Source organism: Rhinocladiella mackenziei (genome assembly GCF_000835555.1).
Source record: "Rhinocladiella mackenziei CBS 650.93 unplaced genomic scaffold supercont1.1, whole genome shotgun sequence".
Taxonomy (NCBI): domain Eukaryota; kingdom Fungi; phylum Ascomycota; class Eurotiomycetes; order Chaetothyriales; family Herpotrichiellaceae; genus Rhinocladiella; species Rhinocladiella mackenziei.
The window spans coordinates 1,874,189-1,896,510 of NW_013550604.1; the positions used below are offsets into that span (position 1 = coordinate 1,874,189).

A 22,322-nucleotide genomic window follows, 5' to 3' on the forward strand; every position below is an offset into this window, starting at 1 on the left:
GCATCCTGATCTCGTTGAACCTACCTTGCTGGAACGTCTCCACCGTATCAACCTCGTCAATGACGTTGTTGAGTTTACGGAATAAGGATTGACGAGGCTCTGGAGACGGCGAGATGTATAGAATAGTGGTATATAGCCGAAAAGAGCCTAGCGCGAGTGTACCGAGTAGTCAGAGGGGTGTACTAATTAGTAGCTCCTCTCTCGATGATGTGTACCTTTGAAGGTCCGCACCACCTACAGCCGCAGCTTGAAGCTAGGGAAACAATTGTCAAGGTGTCGAACTTCCTGTACAACTGGTCCTGCCAGATTGCCAGTTTATATACACGCTTGGTTGGCATCTTTTCTACTTCTATTCCTATCCCTGTATCCTGAATAGGAATGATCCCTTTTCCAATAACGGGTTCCTGGTTACTGTTCAACACAAGGTCAGGAAGGGGATGGAGAACCAGGAACTGGCCATGGAGATCATGGGATGGACACTCGCATGGCAGTGCTAGTTCCCAATATGCCGAGAGGCATGCACGGGTGCAACAATAGTCAATCACTCAATCGGGCTATCCAGCACCTGAGATCACGCTCAAACAGCCTCCCCTCCAAGGAAAGTCCCAGCCCCATGATTAAGTACTTTTCAGTACTCTTCCTATCCGCGGAACTCATTTTGATGCCGTGGCACAATCAACAGACATTCGTCCATTCACCCCCGAGGTTAACAACAACGCATCTTTCGGCGACAAATTCTTCTCTGACAGAGGTCCAGTCCTCTAGTAAGCATTCTTTCCCTTCTGTGGTTAATGTTTCTCCCGAGTTGAAGGATAATCCGGTCCGTCTCGTGGACTATTCAGATTCAGACCTGTGTTTTAGCTCCTCACACGAGGACACTGCGGAATGAAATTCTCGGTATCCATTCCTCTTTGTTTCCGCTAATGCAATCGCACAGAATCATTCTACAAGTGGACAACAATCAGGTGAATCTGAAATCGTGACAACAAAGCATGCGTCGAACTTCTTGTACAACTTGAAATGAATGAATACTTTGGATCTTCCAATAAGTTGCAGGATAGAGCCCATCTATATACCTACCTGAACAGTATCCTTCAGTGTTGTTCCCTGTGCCGCAGCCTAGCAAGCAACTATCTCGTAGGTCAACACCAGGAACTTGGGGCTATATCAATACCAACGGACTTGGACTTCCAAAGATGATGCAGATATGTTGGTCCTGATGACTACGTACGTGTCTTTTATTAGATATACCTCTCTAACCATGCTTGTCTTAGTGGCGTCTCGACATGAACCTGGAAACGATCCTGGGGATGGTGAACCATAGTGGTCATTGAATCATTCTACGCGTCCAGTAACACAACGGTAGGGAGGTACGGCTTTTCCGGTTCGTCTGACGCTGTGGCGGTCAAGTCAGTCTCTGACGTGTGGATAGCTTTACGAATAATGCTCACCGCTCTGCGATGTACCGATACAAGAGACCAGCAATGAAGACCCCGCTTGTTCGACATGATGTTTCGCGACATTTAGCGAGATCGTTGGGGGCAGTTCAACCGGCCAGAACCAAAAGACCTTGTATTGGGAACGGACCATTCTGATAAGGTTACATCGGAAAGTACAATTCATGAGTTGGTCAAATGAAAGAGAAAATCGATCACGGGAAGGGAAGAGCATAAGAATGCAGGCGCCCTCACTCGGCGTAGCTGAAATCTTACTACGACGGTACGACCTTTGGAGGAATACCGGCCCCAATACCAAGTTCAAAGATTAAAACGGCTTGGTTCCACTGATTGTCTCCCCTCAGATAAGTACGTTGTCGACGACAGTGGCCCTAGATATAGATAATACAAATGAAATATTCCCCATAACCGTAGGAAGTATTCCCTGGTGATTGCCTTTGGCAACTAGAGGTCATTTCCCCTCAGTAAAGACACGACGGCTCTGTTCTCTGCATGCCCTTTCTAGTCTAGGTCGTATGCCAGACAAATCGTGCTTATACCTCTAGGTGAAACGTGGAGCGAGCAAACTCTGCCTCTGGAGGCCATTTAGCTGGCTTGTAGGGGCATGAAAACTGGTGTCTGCCAGATCCGATCAGGGAACTTTTCTCCTCTCCATCTTGCTGTGTCTCTTTCCAATCAGATGGCAGTATAACCACAGCTTTTGAATTGGGAGGGACGACGACAGTCATGCTAAACGTGTCATTGATCTTACTGATCTTCCACGAGCATTCGATCCGCCCATAAGGACCCTCATATGCTACGTTTGCACTCGTAATTGTTCCACCTGGAAGTGGTCTCACCCTGATCGTTTGCCATCCAGGTGTTTGGGGGCTGATACCACCGACATTTTTGTGCAGCCAGTTGGCAACAGAGCCCAAAGCGTAATGATTAAAGCTGGTCATTTTTCCTGGGTTGATGGATCCATCTGGAAGCATGCTATCCCATCTTTCCCAAATGGTGGTTGCACCCATTGTGATCGGATAGAGCCAAGATGGGCAGCTCTTCTCTAGAAGCATGCGATAGGCCAGCTGGTAATGGCCCGTGTCTGAGAGTGCATGAGTGATCAAGGGCGTTCCAATGAAGCCAGTAGCTATTCGATATTTGGCTGCGTGGACCAAGTGGCTGAGGCGACCCGAAGATTTTGCAACGTGGTTTTTATCGTCGAAGAGCCCAAAGGAAATGGCGAGAGCATATGATGTTTGTGTGTCTCCGACAAGAAGGCCCGATGGTGTGATATATTCTCGCCCAAAGGCCTTTCTGGTACTTGAAGCGTCTTTGTGATAGCGATCCACATCTTCCGTCTCTCCGAGAAGTGAGCTGACTTTGGCGATGGTCTCCAGCACTCGGACCAGGTAGGCATCAGCGACGAGAGTGCTATCGGTGCGGCCGTTCCCTGGTTCAGACGGCGGAGCGGCAGGGTCCAGCCAGTCACCGAACTGCCAGACATTCTGATCCCACAATCCATTCGGACCTCGCGGTATACCCTTATCCACCCGGGCCTTCATACTCGGAAATTGCCTGCGGAGGATCTCTACATCACCTGAGCTGTTGTACAAGTCCCACGGTGTCAGTACGGTAGCATCATGCCATGCACACTGCGGCCCAGGCGGATTGGGGGGATTTGGAAGGATGTCAGGGACCACTAGGCCTGGAACTCCATTCCTGCCCTCTTCAAGCTGCTCATCCAAGACATCTTCAAACCAGCTCCCGAGGAATCCTTTGGTGTCGAAGATGAAACTGGCCGAGGGGGTGAATACCTGGATATCGCCCGTCCAACCAAGCCGCTCATCACGCTGAGGACAATCGGTTGGCAGAGAAAAGAAGTTGCCCTTCATACTCCAAAGAACATTGTCGTGAAGTTGATTGATGAGAGGGTCAGAGCATGAGAACCATCCCGTGCGTCTCATGTCGCTGTACAAAACGAGCGCCGAGATCTCGTCACTACTGGGCATTCCATCATCGGTCGGCCAACCGTCTATTTGAACGTAACGGAAGCCGTGGAAAGTGAACTTTGGGGACCAAGCAGACGGCTGATTGTGAGACAAGACGACGTTGTCGACTGATTTAGCCCCTCTGAGAGGACGCGTCCCAAGCTCGTTACGCTCGAGTACCTCGGCGTGGCTGAATGACAACGTCTGTCTGTCGACGTTTGTCGTCACGTTCGACACTGCCGGGAGGTGCACAAGAAGCTTTCCGACTAGATTCTGGCCAAAGTCGACAAGAGTCTTGCCAGACTCCGACTTGAAGATTTTCACGGGAGTCGTAATCCTCTCCATCATAAATTTCACTGCGAGTCGTGGCACTTTTGTGAGATTTCCAAGTGCTGTCCGAGACCAGTGTGTACGAGGATTTCGAGTTGGGCTAGGAATGCCACTCGATCCCCCCAAAAACAGCGTCTCCCATCCGGTCCGAGGCGACCAGCAAACCAGCCCTCGGCAACTTCTACTCCAAATATGTTGGGGTTGCCGCCCGGAGCCAGTGACGCCGTCACATCAAAAGTCTGATAGAGGAGCCTGTGGTTGTACCTGGACCAGCCAGGTGCCATTTCCTCTGTGCCGATGCGCTGGCCATTTATGAATGCCTGTAGACACCGTGAGCTGTGATGTGAAGGCGGCCTTTGGAGATGGCTCCCGAGTCCTGAGGTAAAGGAAAGACCTTTCGGAACAACAAGGGTCGTCTCGGCTCGTTCTTGTTGGGCGTGACTGTCGAAGTTGTCAGCTTTGCTGTCCAGTCTTCCACGTCAAGTAGCGCAGCCTCGACGATGGCAGGGCTAGACCACTCAGTGCTATCAGTCGTGACGTGACCTGCTATATCTGTGGCTTTGCCATGAGACCGGATCTTTACCCAAACAGATTCTCGCGATCGGAGTGGATGGTCGGGCCAGGGCACCAGGACTGACTCGGAGCTCACAATGTGGTGGGGTTTTGCGCCAGTGTCATGATGCCGACCGACTTGGATCTCATAAGACTCTTGTACCCAGTTCTCCACGTCGTCACAACTGGAGAAGCGCCATGAAACTCGAGGCCTGGCATGGCCAATGCCGAACCCGGTGGGATGGTGTTCGAATGTGACCGATGAGATTTGGATTGATGTCATTGTCAGGAACGTAGTGGTGGAGCTGTACCGTACGTCGGAGAAAGTTTTTATTACGGGGGTTGGAAGTGGACGGTTTCCTTGTAGAAAATCTAAATCTCATGAGTGACAACGACTGATAACTATCTAGAACTATGGTATGCGAGTTCCCCGCGTTCTCGCAATGGCCGCAGCGAGTGCGAGGTTGAACACACAAGGCCTCCAGTGTAAGCCGGCCAGCCAGCCAGAAACCTGGCATAACTCCGCGATACCCCGCTCCGGAACCGGCGAACCGGGAGTGTACTTACGTTAGAGCTGGATGACCTCCCCTTCTATACACCCTCGTATGATCTGGCTCCGAACGCCATGGCATTCTGGGGAAGCCTGTTTAGAGTTCCAGATGGCGTTGGGTCTGACCTTCATCTCTGCCAGGATTATTATGCATTATGCAAGTATGTGTCGTTTGTGGACCTCTATATATGGGGCATTTCTCAGCCCCGGAGAACTCTCCAACTGCTGTTTACTTGACATATTGACGGATCGACCTGTGTAAAATTACTGTTACATGTGATACCTCACGACATCATGGCCGAACCCATTGCGAGCCCCCCTGAAAAGCAGGGCGTGGCGCACCTCGAAGGGATCCCAGCGAATGTCGATGACGTGAAAACTAAAGTCGACGGATATGGTAGCTACGGCCTCGTGAAGTCGACGTTTGATGAGCTGTCCATCCCCCGAACATTGTGGATTTTCAAGCGGGTCCTCCTCGTCTCGCTCGCCGTTTACACTGGTTACGTCTGCGAAGGTTTCGAGGTGAGCAGCAACGGCCTCCAACCCGCGGATATAGAAGGGTGACGCGGTTTGTACGCGGTGACTGTCATGGGCTGATGCGGTACAGCTCAATGCTGGGGGCAGTGTCATTGCCAACACTGGGTTCATCAAGCAGTTTGGGGAAAAGGGTGGCACAGGCGTCAGTGCTCTTGACGCTACTTGGGGTAAGCCGTGTGTCCGGTAATTGACCCTTAAGAACTGATGAGTAGAAGTGTCTACCTGGAGTGCTCTTCTCGTATGCCACTCTTCACCTTAGATAGGTGGCTGGTACTAATCTAATCAGAATGTCGGTCAAATCGTCACGTTCACTTACATCTCTTGGTAGGCATTGTGCAGTATCCTCAAAGAAGCCCTCGTTATACTCCTTTATAATAAGATGCGCGCGGCCTCTGACCCACGCAGGTTCGCCGACAGATTTGGTCGCAAGGCATCGTTCTACGTTGCATGGGCTTGGCTTGTCGTTGTAAGTGATGCTTCGGGCTTAGGAGGGTGTAAAGGGCGAATCACGAAATAATCTGACATGGCTTTAGGGCTGCATTTTCCTCAACACGGCCAAGAGTCCGTCTGTATGGGTGAGTCAGGGGTCACCGGTCTACCATACAGTAGTACGGTGCTCGTGCTGAGCTCTTCACAATAGGCTCTCGCGAAGCTTTCCAATGGCGCAGGTATCGGCGTCCTCCAGTATGGATTGCACGCACCCGAACATATCTTCGGTCCTCGTCGCTGACCTCGCAGGGTCACATGCCAGGTTTACATCATGGAGATCTGTCCAAACAGGATCCGAGGCGGCATGGTCATTTTCCAAGCAGTCTGGTACATCGACTCCTCCCCGGTCATGGCTTTCGACCGACCCTGTTTCATCTTTGCTGATTCTTGGAGGTAGGAGTTACATTGGCGGTATCATTGTCTCTGTCATGATGCAGCAGCTCAATCAGAAGTACCCGGACAATTATTTAGTGGCTATGCGGATCCTCTGGGCACCAATCGGACTGATGATAATCTGCTGGGTCTTCGTCCCCGAGTCGCCCTGGTTCCACGCCGGCCGTGGGGACAGAAAGAAGGCTTTGAAGGTTATGAAGCAATTATATGGCGGTGTGACCTTGAAGAGGAGTATGGGATCATCGAGAGGACCATCGAACACGAGAGGGAGGTGCTGCAGGGCCAACCAAGATATGTCGACATCTTCAAGGGTCCCAACCTCGTAAGTGCTCCCAGGATGTTCAAAGTCAGGGGCAAAAGATCTGAATAAGCTCTAGAAGCGCACCCTCACCGTAATGCTGCTCGCCATTTCCCAGCAGATCGCTGGTCTCGCCATCATCAGTACCTACTCCACCTGTGCGAAACATGTTTGTACCACCTACCTCTATTCAAAGGGTTGCTGCTGATAACGCAGACTTCTTCTCCCTCGCTGGTTTGGACGACCCTTTCCTCGGCACCGTCATCCTCAAGTGAGCCACATGCCGGGTGCCAACGGCACGTTCCTCACTGTATACGTACATGGCTGATCAATCTTTTTAGCTGCTGCAACCTCCTCGCTGTCATACTCTGGTCCCTATCCACCGACAAGCTTGGTCGACGCGCACCACCATCAACACGTGCCAGACGCTCATTTGCGTCATCCTATTTGTTGTCGGCGGTCTGTTCTGGACAGGGGCAACGACCGGCAACGCTACCGCCGGCACTGCTCTTGTGCGTCCCCCGGTGCCCCTGGCCCCCGGGCGGGCCTTCGCCCACTCTGTCTTCAGTGAACATGTTTTTGCTGATGTGTTTTTCTCAGCTGATCATTTGCTGCATCTGGACCTTCTCGTTTCAGGTTATCGCCATGTCATACTACCTCTTCTCGGCCGAACTGCCCTCTGCCCTCCTTCGAGGCAAGTCCATTATCCGCGCTTTTATGACTCCTTTCTCCCTTGTGATTTCCTTCTCGTTCTCGACACTGACATGACACACAGTTAAAACCGGTCCTGTTACTTTCTTCACCAACTCGATCATGGGTATTGCCACCGGGTGCGTCCGTGCGACTCCTTTCCTGGGGTAGAACTCTCACCTGACTTTTCCGCAGCTATGCCACTCCGCCCATGCTCCTCGCACTCAGTCTCAAGGCTGGTTTCGTCTTCGGCGCCTTCTCCGTGCCCATTTGTATACTCATGTGGCTCTACCTCCCCGAGAGCAAAAGGTAAGTCAGCGTTTCACCCTTCACAGCACATCTTTAAAGGAGAGACACGAGGCCTGACATGCGTAGCCGTTCCGCTGCCGAAATCGATGAGCTGTACGAGCGCAAGATCCCGGCATGGAGGTGGTCCAACACTGTCACTGCCGCCGAGGAGCAGATGCATGTCGTTGTGCAGGTTAAAGGTACCATCAAACAAGGCCAGGGACAGAGGCATGCTCAGGCATAAACCAAAGATCAAGGCTTCAAACAAAGACTTGGACAGTCATAGCACAAGGGACAACGAGCGCGATAGTGAGAATGGGGAAGTGGGACGGGGGCGTTCGCGAGATCTGGTGCGAGAACACGTTGAGTGATGCCGCGGATGTATTGTAGCAGATTTTGGTATGCTCAGAGGAGGTATTGTACAAGAGCTGGGGTTCGTAGAGTATGAACCCGAAGAGCCGTGCGGGAGAGATGAATGCAACTTTGAAGATGCCGGGGTCTAAGACGTCTATGTGCAAAAAGACTGTAACTCGAACTTTTCAGTACACTTCGTTCAATCGAGATGACCCAGGTAAAGCAGAGAGGTACAAGCTCAAGAAGAGGCGACTGTTTCCCTACATGCTCTTCAGCTCCCTGGCTCCTGTTCTCATAATCCAGCTTGACAGTGCAGTTGCCGCTCTCGCATTATCTCTTCGGTTATGGCTTGCTTTTCTGACAATGTTGCCCTTTCCAAGGACGCTGGCGTCTATCGAGGTAGCAAGGAAAAAAAAAAAAAAAAAAATCAAATGTGGGGGTATGGGGTATGGGGTATGGGGTATGGAGACATCTACAGGTCCGAAGTCCCGAGGTACATGCTCAGACACTATTTTTGTATAGCCGGTTGTATAGCCATGCGGTCCTCAAAAGGTGGCTCGAGCTGAGGGTAATAAAATCAGCTCGGCGTAACTTGCTAAAAGTGCAGACAAGACGCGAAACCATATTCACATCATGGCGAACGTCGAAAAAGCGCAAGAAATTCACGAGGAACGCCCGCCGACTCCCATTCCACAGGGACCAGAGCTTAAGAAGAGCTTTGAGGTAGACACCATCCACAATGACGAGGCAATGAAAGTGCTAGCAAATTATGATGGGCAGGAGATTTGGGATGAAGCAGAAGAGAAGAAGCTGAGAAAAAAGATTGACCGGCGATTGTTACCCATTCTATGTGTGACCTATGCACTGCAGTATTATGATAAAGGTATGATATGCCCGAGTTGTGCCTAGTGTTTCTTCTGGTGCTATCTGATGTCCTGTTCCGTCAGAATAATACGTCAATAGGAATGATATCGTTGGCGGTGAGTTCCTAGATCTCATGTGCCAGATTTTGGCTCAATTTGATATCGGCAGGCAATTTTTGGGCTCCGTGAAGACCTGGAGCTGACGGGAAATCGCTACTCGATGTCCTCGGCCATTTTTTTCCTTGGTTTTATTGGTGGAGCCTACCCGGCCTCTCAACTGGCTCAGAGATATCCCGTTGAGCGAGTCGCTGGAGGGCTCGTCTTGGTCTGGGGTATTTGCTTTATATCCACAGCCGCCTGCCAGAATTGGCAAGGGCTCTATGCTCAACGTTTTTGCTTGGGATTTCTCGAGGCAGGTGTCAGTCCAATCTTTATGCTCATCGTTGGCCAATTTTACAAGAAGGATGAGCAAGCGTTCATGATGGGGTTAGTCTACCATTTTCTTTCGCTGCTGCTGTGCTTTTATCTTCGTGGTTTCGAGGCCACTAACAGTCCCTCATCACATTCATTACTATACTGATTTCATTAGGGTGTGGTACTCTGCCTCAGGATACGTCTCGAGCTTTGGAGTCCTCATCAACTATGGTTTGGGCCACATAGCTGGCTCGCTTTCGCCATGGCGGTACATGTATATTGTTGGCGGAGTCATGACGATATTATGGGCTTTTGTCATCCTGTTCTTTATGCCTCCGGACCCAATCCGGGCTAAAGGCTTTGACGAGAGAGAGCGATATATCGCAGTCGCTCGACTTCGAATTAATAACGCCGGCGTCCGAAACACACACTTTAAAAAGCAACATGTCGTTGAGTTATTCTTGGATGAGAAGTTTTGGCTTGTGCTCGCCATGGGATACCTCAGCATGATTGCTGCTGGACCAGTCAATGCCTTTGTTCCTATCATAATAGCTGGGTTCGGATTCAACACCTTCAACACTCTCCTCCTGCTTGTGCCAGCAGGAATCGTTGCTGGTTCCGTCATTCTTGGTGCAACATACGCAGCCTACAAATTCCCGAGAATGAGAAGCTATGTCATTTTTGTTTGCGAGTTGATCACGGTCTTCGCATCGCTGTTGTTATGGCTGCTGCCCCGCAGCGCTTTAGGTGGACTCCTCTTTGGTTGCTATATTCTGTGTGGGTTCAGTGGTGGATGGGGTGTTCTCATGGGGCTGTCAATTGCTAATGCCGCGGGTTATACTAAGCGAGTAGTCAGCTCGTCTGGAATTTATGTCGGATACTGCCTGGGTAAGTTTATTGGCTCATCTTTATGCTTTCAATATTGGTCATGATTATTCTTACGATTTGGTTTGATTGATGATTAGGCCAATTCACGGGACCATTACTCTTCAAGTCACACGACGCACCTCGCTATGGACCTGGTTTCATGGCTGTTGTTATTACTGCGGCCGCGTCTGCGTTCCTATCCTTGGTATATCGATTCGTCTGTGTCTGGGACAATAAGCGTCGTGACAAACGGGGTGTCATGGAGGCCTTTGAGCATGCCTATGAAGATGATGTGACTGATAAAAAGGTGTGAATTTTTTCCAGTACATGTCACAAAACTTCGATGCTGACTCCACGTGTTTGCAGAATCCCCAATTTAGGTACATATATTAGTACTAGTCGGGGCATTCCACTCGCAGTAAGATCGAAGGACAATTTAGCGGATTACCAGCCGGCTGGATTTAATACTTCCAGAGCCCATCAAAACTCTTTTGATCCAGTTCCAAAAAATAACATGGATTTGATACGCTGTGGGCAATCTGGCAATAACGGTGGGGTTTTGAGTGTGGTTGTGGTGTGATATGATGAATGATTCCATGGCCGAGCTCGTTTTCCGATTAGGGGAGGATTTTTCTTGTTGACAGGTTTTGTGTCAAACGGGGCGCAACTTGAGATATGTTGAACACTCAGCTTTTCTATCTACTTGTTGCGTTCCTGACGTTCTCTTTATTGACGTTGCGGAAGTCTCGTTGTGCAGAGCAACCATCGGGAATGCTGTTGTCTATGGAAACTTTCTACCAGTGTTTCGGTGTGGAGCCTGTGTATGATAACTCCCTTGTTGGACGTTTCGACTTTAATCGGCCCTCGGTCTTTCTCCAAATAAGGGCACATGATTACGGGTCTTTTCGCCCTCGACGGTGACGCCCAGAGTTCTGACCCTGTATCCGAATGTACATGTTTGCTTTGAGGTCGAGGCTTATTTACCAACATGTGGATCCATGAATGCGTTCTCTGGTGTCATGTCCACCGCAGAGTTCTTCCTTATCATTAGGGTAACTGCTTTCCGGGGTTCTGGGCCACTTCCGAATTTGCTTGTCCTAATCCGATATTCTTATACACAGAATCGAGACAGGATTATGGTTAGAGAAATGTGGACTTGGATTCGTGCGCAAGAGGGAAATCCATCCCCATCCATCCGGTATTAGTGGCCCAGGAACATTTGCAACAGAACAGGAGGAATAGCTCACCAGCAAGGGATTTTTAGTCATGGTATTTGGGCTTTGCACTTTTGTGATCTGCCTGGATCTCTGCCGAAGATGGAATTCAATTCTTGATTTGGTTGCTGAGCGGGCGATCATCCAGCTCTGCCTAGGGCTTATGAGTGCTACCTTGTCGTGTTGTATTTACCTCCGTGAGTCTGGGTCCTCCTCATTCCAGCAATCTCCCACCTTGATCAAAGAAGCCCGCACAGGTTTCGGATTTCCGACCGATGCATCAGCAATAAAGCCTGATGAAGACTCTGACAAACCCGAAACTTCTGGTGACAGAAACCCCTTGCTCAACCTTACAGAACTCGCAGACAGGCAGGAAGTTGGAAGCCCTCTTAATCAGGGATTTTGGAGCTGGAAGATGAGGTATGTTGGTCATTACCAAGGTTCAGACACAAACCCAGTGGAAGCTATATCAACGCCTGGCATGCTCTAGCGCAAACAAAGTCTGCTTGGTTGGTTGGGTAAGTTCACTTCAATTCTCGAACAATCTCACGTGGACGTCCAACCCGCAGGTCTAGACCAGTCGTTTGTAGATTGGTGGGTCAACAATTCTTCAACCGTTGACTTCGAGCGACAGGAAACAGATACGACTCAGGAGATTGGACGACTACACACCATTCGGGAGAGGAAACGGCGGTCACACTTTCAATTTCACCCCCGCCCACCCTTTGATTTTACAGACACAATGTGCCTGTCAGATCTGAGTTCTGCGAGCGGAGATATCTGTGTGAGCAAGGAGCTCGGATTTTGCATATTCGAAAGCGAAGCAAAAATCAATTTGCTCGCAACTCCACCGACACCAGCTCAGAAACCAGGAGAAATCGGACAATGTGTCCTTACGATGCTGTCGTCGTAGACACATTCCGGCTCAAACGAAAACGAGTTCCATTCTCGGACGGCCTTCAAACTAAACCGCACCGAACGGCAGTGTGGAACATTGCAAGAGAAGTACCGTACTTAATTCCGTAGTCTCTCTCTATCTGGCGAGGCTGTTTCTACCTTTCCCCCAAATATCCGTGGGAAACAATGAATTCCTCTATCTCGAAGCTTATTGGTAAGAATAATTTCCCCACTGCTGCATGATACGGCTGGAGTTTGTCTTAAAGCCGTTATGCACAATAAGAAACTTCACCTATTCGGCGCGATCATGCGAACGTGCAAGACGATCGATCCCATTGGACCCGCCAGGTGCAGCCCAATCACCGTTGTTTTTTTTGGGGCAGGGGGCCCAGTCAGGTATCGCGGTGGCCGACGGTCGGTGGCCGTCAAAAGACCTTTTGTGAGCTCAACCTACTCGGTTCCTTGCATGTCCTACAGGTTTGGCATCGCCCTATCATGGTAATCTCAGACGAGAAATGGGAACAACTTTTATGTATTGGGCTTCGCTCGAGATCTCTGCAGCTAATCACACTTACTATGTGCTTGGCATGAGCAGGAAACCTTGTTAGTTTTGATAGAGTCAACAAGAAAAAAAACTATTGAGGACCTTAACTTCCTTGATTTCCTTGATTTGATGATCTGTCTACGAACCGCAATATATATGCTCGAGAATGGGCTAAGACTCTGAGGTTGGACGTTTTATATTTCGCGTCTTTTAAAATGTCAGTCTTTGCGAATATGACTGGAATTTATTCGTCACAAAGGCCAGCCGCCAGGACCAACGACATGGCGGGCCATACTGATAAGAACCTGCCAGAGGTTACTGTCAAGCATGCCCATGGCAACCTCTGGACGACAAAAGGTGCCATCATCGCATACATTATGTGAGAGAGTCTCTGTGTCCACAAACAGACATTGTTTCCATAAACTGACCAAATGCGACAATTTCAGCCTTGTGGTCACGACATTCGTAATCAATCTCGATATCTCCACCACCAGAATATATATTCCATTCGCGACGAGCGACTTCCAAGCTCACTCACTTCTTACCACCGCCAATGTCATAGCCAAAATAGCCGACATAGCGGCTTATCCTGTCGTTGCCAAGCTGTCTGACATTTTTGGTCGTGCGGAGGGTGTGGCCATCTCAATCCTGTTCCAAGTCCTAGGCAATGTCCTTCGAGCAGCATCGGAGAACATCCACACGTATGCCGCGGCGGCCATCTTCTACTCGGCGGGTCTCTCGGGCTATTCCATTGTGCAGCAGATTTTCATCGCGGACACGACCAAGCTGATCAACCGCGGATTCTGGGGCTCGCTCGTCGAGGCCATCACAGTGATCCCCGTGCTCTACATCGGAACAACCATCGGAGAGCAAATGATCCTTCATTCCACATGGCGGTGGGGATATGGCATGTGGACCATCATTGTACCCGTCGCGGCCATTCCACTTATCGTCATCATTTACATTCACCAGAGGCGAGGGATGCGGGCCATGCCACCTGCGCCCAAGGTATCCCATGACGTTCCGCTGGCTAAAAGGGTGATCAGGTCTATACTGATCGATTTTGATCTTCCGGGTGGGATCCTGCTGGTGGCTGGGCTTGCATTGTTGCTCATTCCCTTGACGCTGACGGGGACTTCCGAAACGCAGCGCTGGGACGATGGATCAACAATTGCCATGCTCGTAATTGGTATTCTGCTGTTAATTGCCTTCTGTGTCTGGGATGCAAAGTTCGCCAAACATCCGTTCATGCCTTACGCCACTTTTACTGAAAGGACCATTATCGGAGCCTACGCGCTCTCGCTTCTTGACTGGCTTGGTCTTTCTATACTACAGACATTCCTGACTAGCTGGGCCATGGTTGCCGGTGGTATGAGCCCTTCGCAAGCTGGGCGTCTAGAGCAAGTGTTTCAATGTTCATTGCGAGTGTGCAGACGCTAACTTGTTTCTACAAGTAATACAACTCGTGTCACGTTTCAAGTCGGATCTGTCTTCGTCGGACTTCTCATGCGCTACGCCAAACGATCGCAGCCTTTTGTACTAGCAGGAGTGCCAATCTCATTACTGGGTCAAGGCATCTTTATCCATCTGGTCAAAACCAGCAGTCCGAGCTCTGCGAAGCAGGCCGCGTTTGTGACATCTCGCGTTCTGTACGGAATTGGGAAAGGATTGTTTTCGACTGCGGCGCAGATTTCGTGCCAGGCACTTGTGGGACCGAAGCAGGTTGCGGTAGTGACTGGCGTATTCTTCGCCATGCAGAGTATTGGCGGAGTTATTGGCATCGCGTGAGTGAGCCCAGCTTCTCCTGTTTGAAAGAACCTCAGAATCTAACTGGTGGTACAGCATCTCTGGTGTTATATGGAACAAATACCTTCCACGGAAGCTTGAAGCCTATCTTCCACTGAGCGCTCAATCACAAATTCCGGCAATCTTCAAATCGTTCAAAACGGCCATGGAGTATCCAGAGGGTGAGCCGATTCGTGAGGCCATCAATCGGAGCTATCGCGAAACCGAGTGGATTCTCTCCATAACAGGGACTGCTATTACGGCATTGATGATTATCATCATGTTTTTCCTGAAGAATGTAAATCTTGAGGAGGCGGATGCGCAGAGGCTGAAAGAGCTTGAGGCGGAGTCTCCCAATCCACGATCCGACTCTGTAAGCGGCGAACAGATTCGTTCTATTTCGGTGAACGACGCAAAGCTTTAGATGATCGAAGTCAGGGTGAAGCGTCAATATTGATCGCCACCATGAACTCGTCGTGGCATTGGAGTAATGTGGTCCCACGGCTAATCTCAGTGTAGCTAATGTTATCAATCCTATTATCACGAACCGGCTGAAGAAGCCGTATATCATATTCATCGTACCATGATCCCTTGTTCGCAGAGAGTGTTCACACTGTCCTTCTAACTACTCATGAGTGATGTAGTGAAAGGCACTGAGTATGTTGTTGGTAAACAAAGGGTGAAAAAGATGCCTACAATTAAACAATCTATTATAGAGCACTCGACAAACGGTGACACTGGTTGAAATGGAAGACAGAGCTGTTCAAGCTTGGATGTAGCCTACATACACACATTCGTGATGGTGGTGGACTAAATCTGGCACGATTTCGCTGTGCACCTGCTATATCTCCACTCCGCGAACACTGCTAGTCTCTCTGATTCTCATTTCTCGCTAATCCGTACTCTGTTTCTAAAGTGGTCCGTAGCGGGATAGACTTTTCAAAAAATACAAAGAGGAAGCCGATCAATGCAATGCCCAACCCTCCATACCACGTGTATGACAGTGCTTTCGTGTAGAGAGTCAGAACTGCCGGGCGTAAATTGGCAGGTACGGATTGGATGAACTCTGGAGACGCCAGGCCAAACGCGCCGCCGTTACGCAATTGCCTCTGCAGAGACTCGTCCGGCACGGTATGAGCCATCCGTTCGACTTGGGAATTGAAAATCACAGATGCAAGAATAATTCCGCATGCTTTGCCCACGCTGCGCATGAACGAAAAGAGGGCAGTGGAACTGGCAACGTACTGTTCTGGAAGAGGTGCTTGGACGGCGGGTAAAAGGGCGGCCAGCTCGAGGCCGGAAGCCATGGCGAAGATGATCTGGAAGACAGCCCAGACAGCGACTGGCGTCGTATCGTCCAGCATCGTGAACAGGCCCAGTCCGATCGACATGCCCGCTTGTGCAACAAAGTGAATAGGCTTGTATTTTCCGAACTTAGAGAGTAGCGAACCACCAATCATGGCAAATGGAAGGATGACCACGGACTGCGGTAGGAGAGAAACACCGGTTCGCCCTGGGGACATCTGTTTGACTGCTTGGAAATAGACGGTAAGAAAATAGGGGACCCAAACTGCTAACATGCAGGCAAGAAGTGTGATGAGAATAGCGCTGGCACCGGTTCGAGTGCTGTAAATGACCTTTGGCATCATGGGCTGCTCGCAGCAGTTGGATCGCTCATAGAAGATGAATAAGATGAGGCCCACCCCGCCAATGACCAACGGAGCGATGACCTGGGGACTATTCCAGACATTGGAATGTCCCCCTTGGTGTAGTGCGACGAGGAAAAGCACCAACGAGCCAGAAAAGATGGCGTTGCCGATGTGATCTAGCCGTTTCACGTTGTTCCACCAGTTCTTGTCTCGTTTGTGGTTTAAGCGGAGGAAAGAAGAGAGTGCCACGAGCGTCACGCCGCACACAGGCAGCTGCAGGTAGAACACCCAGCGCCAGGTGGTCTGTTGAACGATCGCGCCGCCTATGACTGGTCCCGCCGCCATCAACACTGATGATAGCGACATCAGCATCGCCATGTATCGACCGCGATCGCGAAGTGGCACAATATCGCAGAAAATGACGTCCGTGACCACCATCATTCCCCCCGCACCTAGACCTTGAATGGTGCGAGCAGCAATAAGCATTTCAGACGAGTTCGCTCCGCCGCAAAGACCGCTTCCCAGCGTGAAGATGGCGATGCAGGTAAGCATGACCGGCTTGCGCCCGAAACTGTCGGCAAGTTGGGCGTAAAATGGCTGAGCCACTGCTGACGATACGCCAAAGGAACCAGATATCCAAGCATAGTCAGCGTCGGCGTTAAGTTCGCGGGCAATGCTGGGTAGTGCGACGGCTGGAATGGTAAAATCAAGTGCCGTGATAGCACCAGAAAGCATGAGCATGGCGAATACAACCCAGAAGCGAAAGTCATAAACCGGCTTGGCCGCTTCAGCGACGTCGCTGTTCGGTTCAGGAGTTTTGTGCTTATCATCCTGAGTTGGTTTCTCTAGGAAGACAGCTTCTATCGAGATAGCTGGAACATCGGTTTCGTTGGGCATCGAAAGCTTGGCTGTCGACGTCCGCATTGGTCATAGATGTAGTAGGAATTAGACAGCTTGTTCAAAGAGTGCTGTCGTTTTCGAAATGTACACCTGTCTTTTCTAATAGGGTATGTATCTAGCAATCAGGCTCTAGCTAATAATCTCTCATATGTCGGCGAGGAGAAAGCCGGTAACCGGTAAGAGAGGACCTCGGGTGCCATAAATCCGGTCTTTCCTGTTGGTGATTGAGACGGCCAAGAAAATCTACACAAACAACCTGGGATGCCACAGCTGGAGAACACTGTGTAGTCCCCTACAGTGGCTGAGGGAGATACGCGCTTCCACTGGATTGTACGTAGTAGACCCCTCAGACCCCTAGATGTAAAGGGGTAGCCTTAGTGGTCAATACTTTGCCAATTTGTTCACTTGACCCACAATTTTGCCCAAAGTCTTGTACCCCATCAATCACCGCGTGAGGACAAAGGTTGCATCGGCTCCATCATATTTTCCCTTGGTTTATGCTATTTTACTGAGACGAAGTTTATTATCATTAATATTTCTTTTTTTTTACACATGTGTCGACCTCTCTCTGGCTTTGAAGAAGAGCTTGCCCTCCAAATTTGGAGTGTTTCGTATCCCTGTTATAACGTTTTCAGCATGACTGCCCACCCCCATCTTCAAGTCATAGTGCTGCAAGATGTAGCCAATAGTCAGCTTTGATTGCATACTCACGAACCATCGTCCAGGGCATGCATGCTGACCGTATCCGAAGTTGAGCTCGTCGAGACTGTGATGTAGTGCACCATTAGTGTGACGGTTCAGCTGCCATTGATTCAGCGTCATCTAGCAAAAGCCTTACCTGGACGACGCAAATTGATACTTGTTTTCATTGGCATTACCACCTTTCTCGCGCAGATGCTCGAACCGGAAGCCATCGAACATCTCCGGGTCCTGCCACAGCGACGGATCCAGGTTCACCCCCAATGTCGGCGCCGAAACTGAGCTGTTCTTGGGTAGCACTGTCCCGTCTGATAGTGTGATCGCCGAGACAATCCATCGACTGACACTGGCGAGGGACTGAGGATGCAGCCGCTGGGATTCTTTGAGGAAACTGTCCAGCTTCCTCATCTCAGTGGTGGCCTGATAAGTCAGATGACCGTCATTGTTCCTCAACATCTCATCCCACTCTTTACGAAGCGGTTCTGAGTACTCAGGATGTGTCGCCAGGTCGTTCAATGCGTGCATGAGCTACGAATCTATCAGTAAGTCCCGCTGGCCCTATGGATCTCAGAGACCGGAACTGACCGAGAAAGCCAGGTTAAAGTGGACAGCTTGGGCCGCTTCGATTTGAATCCGAGCCAGCAGATCAAAGTCATCCGATTGGACTGAGGGGTCCTTCAGCATGGTATCAATCAGGTCCGGTGGCGTAGAGGCACCATGTCGCTTTGCTACGTCCTCCGCCAGCAACTCGGCCGCCCGAACGTACGCACGATCCATGGTTTTCATTTCATTGCAATACAATGCCTTTACCGGGCGCCACCAAGATGGGGTCGATGTCATGGAGGCAGCTAGCTGCGCTGTTGCCACTGCGCAGTCTATGGTAAGTTTCACCTGCATCAAGAGGTGAGTAGGTTGGGGGAAGCCGATCTTACGTGTCAATTGGACGTACCCATTCGGTATTCTTGCAAAGTTCTGGCCCAGCAAAGACTCGCTCGCTGACGGATGCAACGAGGCCGAGTATCATCTGGAAGGTGGCAATGGGTCTCCAGTCACAAAAATCTATGAGACAATCGGTCAGACCAGGCGAGTATGGTTGGAGGTGGAGTCGAGGAACGCGAACCTTGGCCACTGAATGCCTTGTCCACAGCGCTTTTGGTCTCCAAGTCCACAACCCAAAAATAGTGGCGAATATCTTTCACCAGGTTATGTCGGACAAAGCTTTCTAGATGGTGGCTCTTAAGAATTCTGGTGTACTTGCCCATGAATCGCTCATATACTTCTCTGTGCAGGCTGACCTGCGATTCGGGCAAGTTTCCAATTTCTGGTAAGAACTTGCGGGGAATGATGAGAGTGGGAATGCGCTCAGTAGGGATTGAAAAAATGGTGTTCGGATACTATGATGCTGTTGTCAGGCTCAATCTCTCAAACCCAAGCTCGAGCCAGAAGATACTTGCCTTGGAATAGCCACGCAAGATCGCGTCTCCAAGGTTGCGATCTGTTACCTTGCCCAGGGAAGGCACTTTTCCAGTTGATGGTCTAACGAAATGGATGTAAGAATATGCTAGTAATAGTAGCAGAGTGCAGCCGACCGCCCACATAATGTTGGCGCTGCCATATGGCAATGAGGTTAGCGTTTGCAAAGTCATTGGGCACAATAATCGAGATGGAGATGTGATCAGATGTTTCACCACATCAGAGCAATGGATTCGACGTCCCATCATTCTACCCACAGGCAGCGAAAGAAAAAGTCTGTGGCTCAGTGTCGGTGTTAAGCTTACTGAATCGGCTGCCGATGGGTTAGCTACAAGTAGCCCCTTTTTGAGGAGCCCTGCAGCGGATGAAACGTGGCGATCCATTATTTGTGTAGGAGGTCGAATATGAGGGAGCTCTGAAAAGGCCGGTAGCCACCCCGTGCTTGGGAAGAGAATCACATGTTGTCCTCTATCTGATAGTCTATACATAGTATTGTCTTTGAGCACTAGGCAAATGCCAAGGGAGGCTACGCCTTGAAACAATGCTTGGAAACGAGCTAAAGCCCTCAAAAAGCGACTACTACGATATTTGAGACTTTATAGGAGGTTGGCTTTGAGAAGGTACTATAGTGCTTTACCATCGGATGTGAGAAATACGATTTCAAAACTACCATTTTCCTTGCCCAATCCCCCGCACCCGAGTAAATCTATTCTTTTATTGTAATCCGATTTCGCCTAACTGCGACCCCCTCATGAGATTACTCGCAGGCTCCATAAACTACTACTGATGTGGGGCTTGAAAGGTATGGTAACGGTGGCCGTCTTTTGGGGCTTTGGGAGGAGTAAAGAAAGTTTGTCATTCCAAAGACTACGCCCAGGCTCGGTGGTCATTACAATCGGTCTTGGCTGAAAAATCACATTATGTAAAAGTCTATCATACTGACTAGTTATGGTACCGGTGGGAACTTGAATACCATAAAAGGGCTGGCTTGACGCCAAGGCCCAGCCATGTCTTAGGGCGCCGCCTCTTCTGTGTAAATTGCGGGGCCCAGGGCGATCCCTCGACCAGGGTAGGCGAAGCTGCATAAATACGAGGGCTCTTTGCCGTTGGCGTAGCAAGCCATGGCCAATGAAGATTGCTACAGGGAGCTGCAGCTATCCTTATATCCGTTGAACCGTTCATGTTAGATGTTCGCGCGGCTTTCCCTAATCTGCACCTTTCGTTGGACGCGAGGGCACAACAGCGTGAATTGAAGTTTCTCGGCGGCCAACAAAGTTGTAAATCTCAAGGTCCTCATATAAGTCTTGGAACAAGAAATCCATTGCTTTCTCACGAGAACCAAAAATTCGGGAACATAAACTGCAAATAATGTATATAAGCCTTGATGTCAAGCCTTCTTCACGGCAACCGGTGCACGGGCGGAGCGCACAGCCTGCGAGGGACGCTGAAAGACACTGTACGTGGTCTCTGCTAGCATGAGTGCCTCATACGGACAACCTGGAGCTTTCTCGTCCTCAAGGCCGCCGAAGCTGCGGACAGCTTGTAACAACTGCCACAGTGCCAAGGTACGTTCCGGATCCATGTCTGGGTGGGTGTTCGTATTGAACACTGAATGTCGTGATTTATAGGTCAGGTGCAACGGACAGCAACCGTGCGCCCGATGCATTAGAATTGACGCTTCGTGCGAGTATAGCATTTCGATGGTCGGACGAGTGCAAGGTCGTGTTGCCCAGCCATGAGAATCTCGATATCCCGACTGACAACGAGCTAGGGGTCCGTCGTAGGCAGGTTCCTGATAGCTCTGATGCCGAAGAGAGGCTAGTGCCCACCAGAGAAGTGTCGCCACAGGACCGTTCGTCATCCAACAGTTCAGCCACTAGGGCTGCCACACCCCTTGAACAACCCGACAATACTGTTAACCCCACGGCTACGGTCTACCCTTCGCCGCTGAATACATCCACAGATCGGATAGACAGTGCCAAGGTCCAGTCGCCGAGCTGCAATTTGGCGACGTCGCTGGACAGCTTCCGTGCCAATCAGCCGCCCAACAGTGCCGCCAATGAAACCATCCAGCCAACGTCTGACTATACGCCGGAACAATGGCTGCCGGAGTTGGCGGCCTCTCAATCTGTGGCCTCACCTTTTGATTTTGATATGGGCGTGAATGAGCCACCTAGTCTGTCCAGTCCATTCAATTTTGGCTCTCTGTCCGCAGGCGGTTTGGGCTCACCATTCGACTTCACCTTGGGCACAGAATTTGAAATGCAAGAGTGCGGCGCACAGCCGACATCCGTTGGGCCCACAGCTCCAACGACGCCGACAGGGGACTCACGTTGTGACTTCTGCTGGATGAGCAACGCGTGCGAGCTAATGCAGCTCTGTAAAGGACAAATACAATCCGTTGACAAGGCTCTGGCATGTTGTAAGGCGACATTAATGCAATTACATCAGCTTATCGATACATATACCAACGGCGCAGCTGGGCGAAAACTGTCCCTGGACATGTTGATCTGCTTTGGTATTATGCTATTACATCACGTGGCCGAGGTTTACGGACAGCTGGCCTCGAGCATTCAGGCGCCGGACGCCGCTAATCGGATGATTCTTCCGGTAATGGGATGCGGCGCACTCGAGCTCAATGTTGCCGATCAGCGCCAGCTGTTCTGCATCATCTTCCGCAAGGAAGTTGACAATGGACTGCGTGCGGTAAAGCGGCTTTGGAAACCCCTTCAGGACATGCGCGGTGCAAAGAGTGATCACTCGTTGCAGGCTGGAAGCATTCTCCTTCAAATCGGCCGGCAATTAAAGTCGGTCTCGATGCGACTCTAGATAGAAGTGATGAGTAGAACATGTCGGTGAAACAGCACGTCACAACGTTGATTGTTCAATTAACACACAAAAGAGTTGCTGCCCGGGCCGTATGACAATTTGGGGTCAGGATCGGAAACGGAGAGTACGCGCTGCACATGAAGAATACCTCCCGAGAACGCTCGCTGAACCCTAGGTGCACAAGATGTGTTCTGACTGTTTCGCTCCTGGCGGCAACTTAATAGATTGGAGCACACAAGGTATCATGGACGCCCTCGATGGTTGACGGGCGCGCGCAACA

The 22,322-nt window shown here is 50.3% G+C and overlaps 7 protein-coding genes across 7 annotated transcripts; 4 read left to right on the top strand and 3 right to left on the bottom strand.

Annotated features, from left to right (window-relative positions):
• Positions 1 to 1,990: 1,990 nt before the first annotated feature.
• Positions 1,991 to 4,592, bottom strand: Z518_00648 (uncharacterized protein; the record flags this gene model as incomplete). The annotated part of the gene is made up of 3 exons (XM_013421250.1): positions 1,991 to 3,857; positions 3,923 to 4,046; positions 4,088 to 4,592. 3 exons carry the CDS (start codon positions 4,590 to 4,592, stop codon positions 1,991 to 1,993), a joined length of 2,496 nt encoding a protein of 831 aa, XP_013276704.1.
• A 561-nt stretch (positions 4,593 to 5,153) lies between these two features.
• Positions 5,154 to 7,798, top strand: Z518_00649 (uncharacterized protein; the record flags this gene model as incomplete). The annotated part of the gene is made up of 13 exons (XM_013421251.1): positions 5,154 to 5,381; positions 5,467 to 5,563; positions 5,612 to 5,634; positions 5,683 to 5,720; positions 5,802 to 5,862; positions 5,930 to 5,971; positions 6,037 to 6,080; positions 6,135 to 6,231; positions 6,283 to 6,600; positions 6,656 to 6,745; positions 6,918 to 7,165; positions 7,462 to 7,575; positions 7,642 to 7,798. The coding sequence occupies 13 exons, from the start codon at positions 5,154 to 5,156 to the stop codon at positions 7,796 to 7,798; spliced, it is 1,557 nt and encodes a 518-aa protein (XP_013276705.1).
• A 743-nt stretch (positions 7,799 to 8,541) lies between these two features.
• Positions 8,542 to 10,365, top strand: Z518_00650 (uncharacterized protein; the record flags this gene model as incomplete). Its single annotated transcript, XM_013421252.1, has 5 exons — positions 8,542 to 8,791; positions 8,872 to 8,888; positions 8,941 to 9,257; positions 9,361 to 10,073; positions 10,151 to 10,365. The coding sequence occupies 5 exons, from the start codon at positions 8,542 to 8,544 to the stop codon at positions 10,363 to 10,365; spliced, it is 1,512 nt and encodes a 503-aa protein (XP_013276706.1).
• A 2,557-nt stretch (positions 10,366 to 12,922) lies between these two features.
• Positions 12,923 to 14,916, top strand: Z518_00651 (uncharacterized protein; the record flags this gene model as incomplete). The annotated part of the gene is made up of 4 exons (XM_013421253.1): positions 12,923 to 13,086; positions 13,154 to 14,113; positions 14,162 to 14,491; positions 14,550 to 14,916. 4 exons carry the CDS (start codon positions 12,923 to 12,925, stop codon positions 14,914 to 14,916), a joined length of 1,821 nt encoding a protein of 606 aa, XP_013276707.1.
• A 442-nt stretch (positions 14,917 to 15,358) lies between these two features.
• On the bottom strand, positions 15,359 to 17,038 carry Z518_00652 (uncharacterized protein; the record flags this gene model as incomplete). The annotated part of the gene is made up of 1 exon (XM_013421254.1): positions 15,359 to 17,038. One exon carries the CDS (start codon positions 17,036 to 17,038, stop codon positions 15,359 to 15,361), a length of 1,680 nt encoding a protein of 559 aa, XP_013276708.1.
• A 549-nt stretch (positions 17,039 to 17,587) lies between these two features.
• Positions 17,588 to 19,386, bottom strand: Z518_00653 (uncharacterized protein; the record flags this gene model as incomplete). Its single annotated transcript, XM_013421255.1, has 6 exons — positions 17,588 to 17,807; positions 17,880 to 18,268; positions 18,326 to 18,631; positions 18,690 to 18,799; positions 18,861 to 19,134; positions 19,243 to 19,386. 6 exons carry the CDS (start codon positions 19,384 to 19,386, stop codon positions 17,588 to 17,590), a joined length of 1,443 nt encoding a protein of 480 aa, XP_013276709.1.
• A 1,302-nt stretch (positions 19,387 to 20,688) lies between these two features.
• On the top strand, positions 20,689 to 22,042 carry Z518_00654 (uncharacterized protein; the record flags this gene model as incomplete). The annotated part of the gene is made up of 2 exons (XM_013421256.1): positions 20,689 to 20,801; positions 20,842 to 22,042. The coding sequence occupies 2 exons, from the start codon at positions 20,689 to 20,691 to the stop codon at positions 22,040 to 22,042; spliced, it is 1,314 nt and encodes a 437-aa protein (XP_013276710.1).
• Between the last annotated feature and the right edge of the window lie 280 nt (positions 22,043 to 22,322).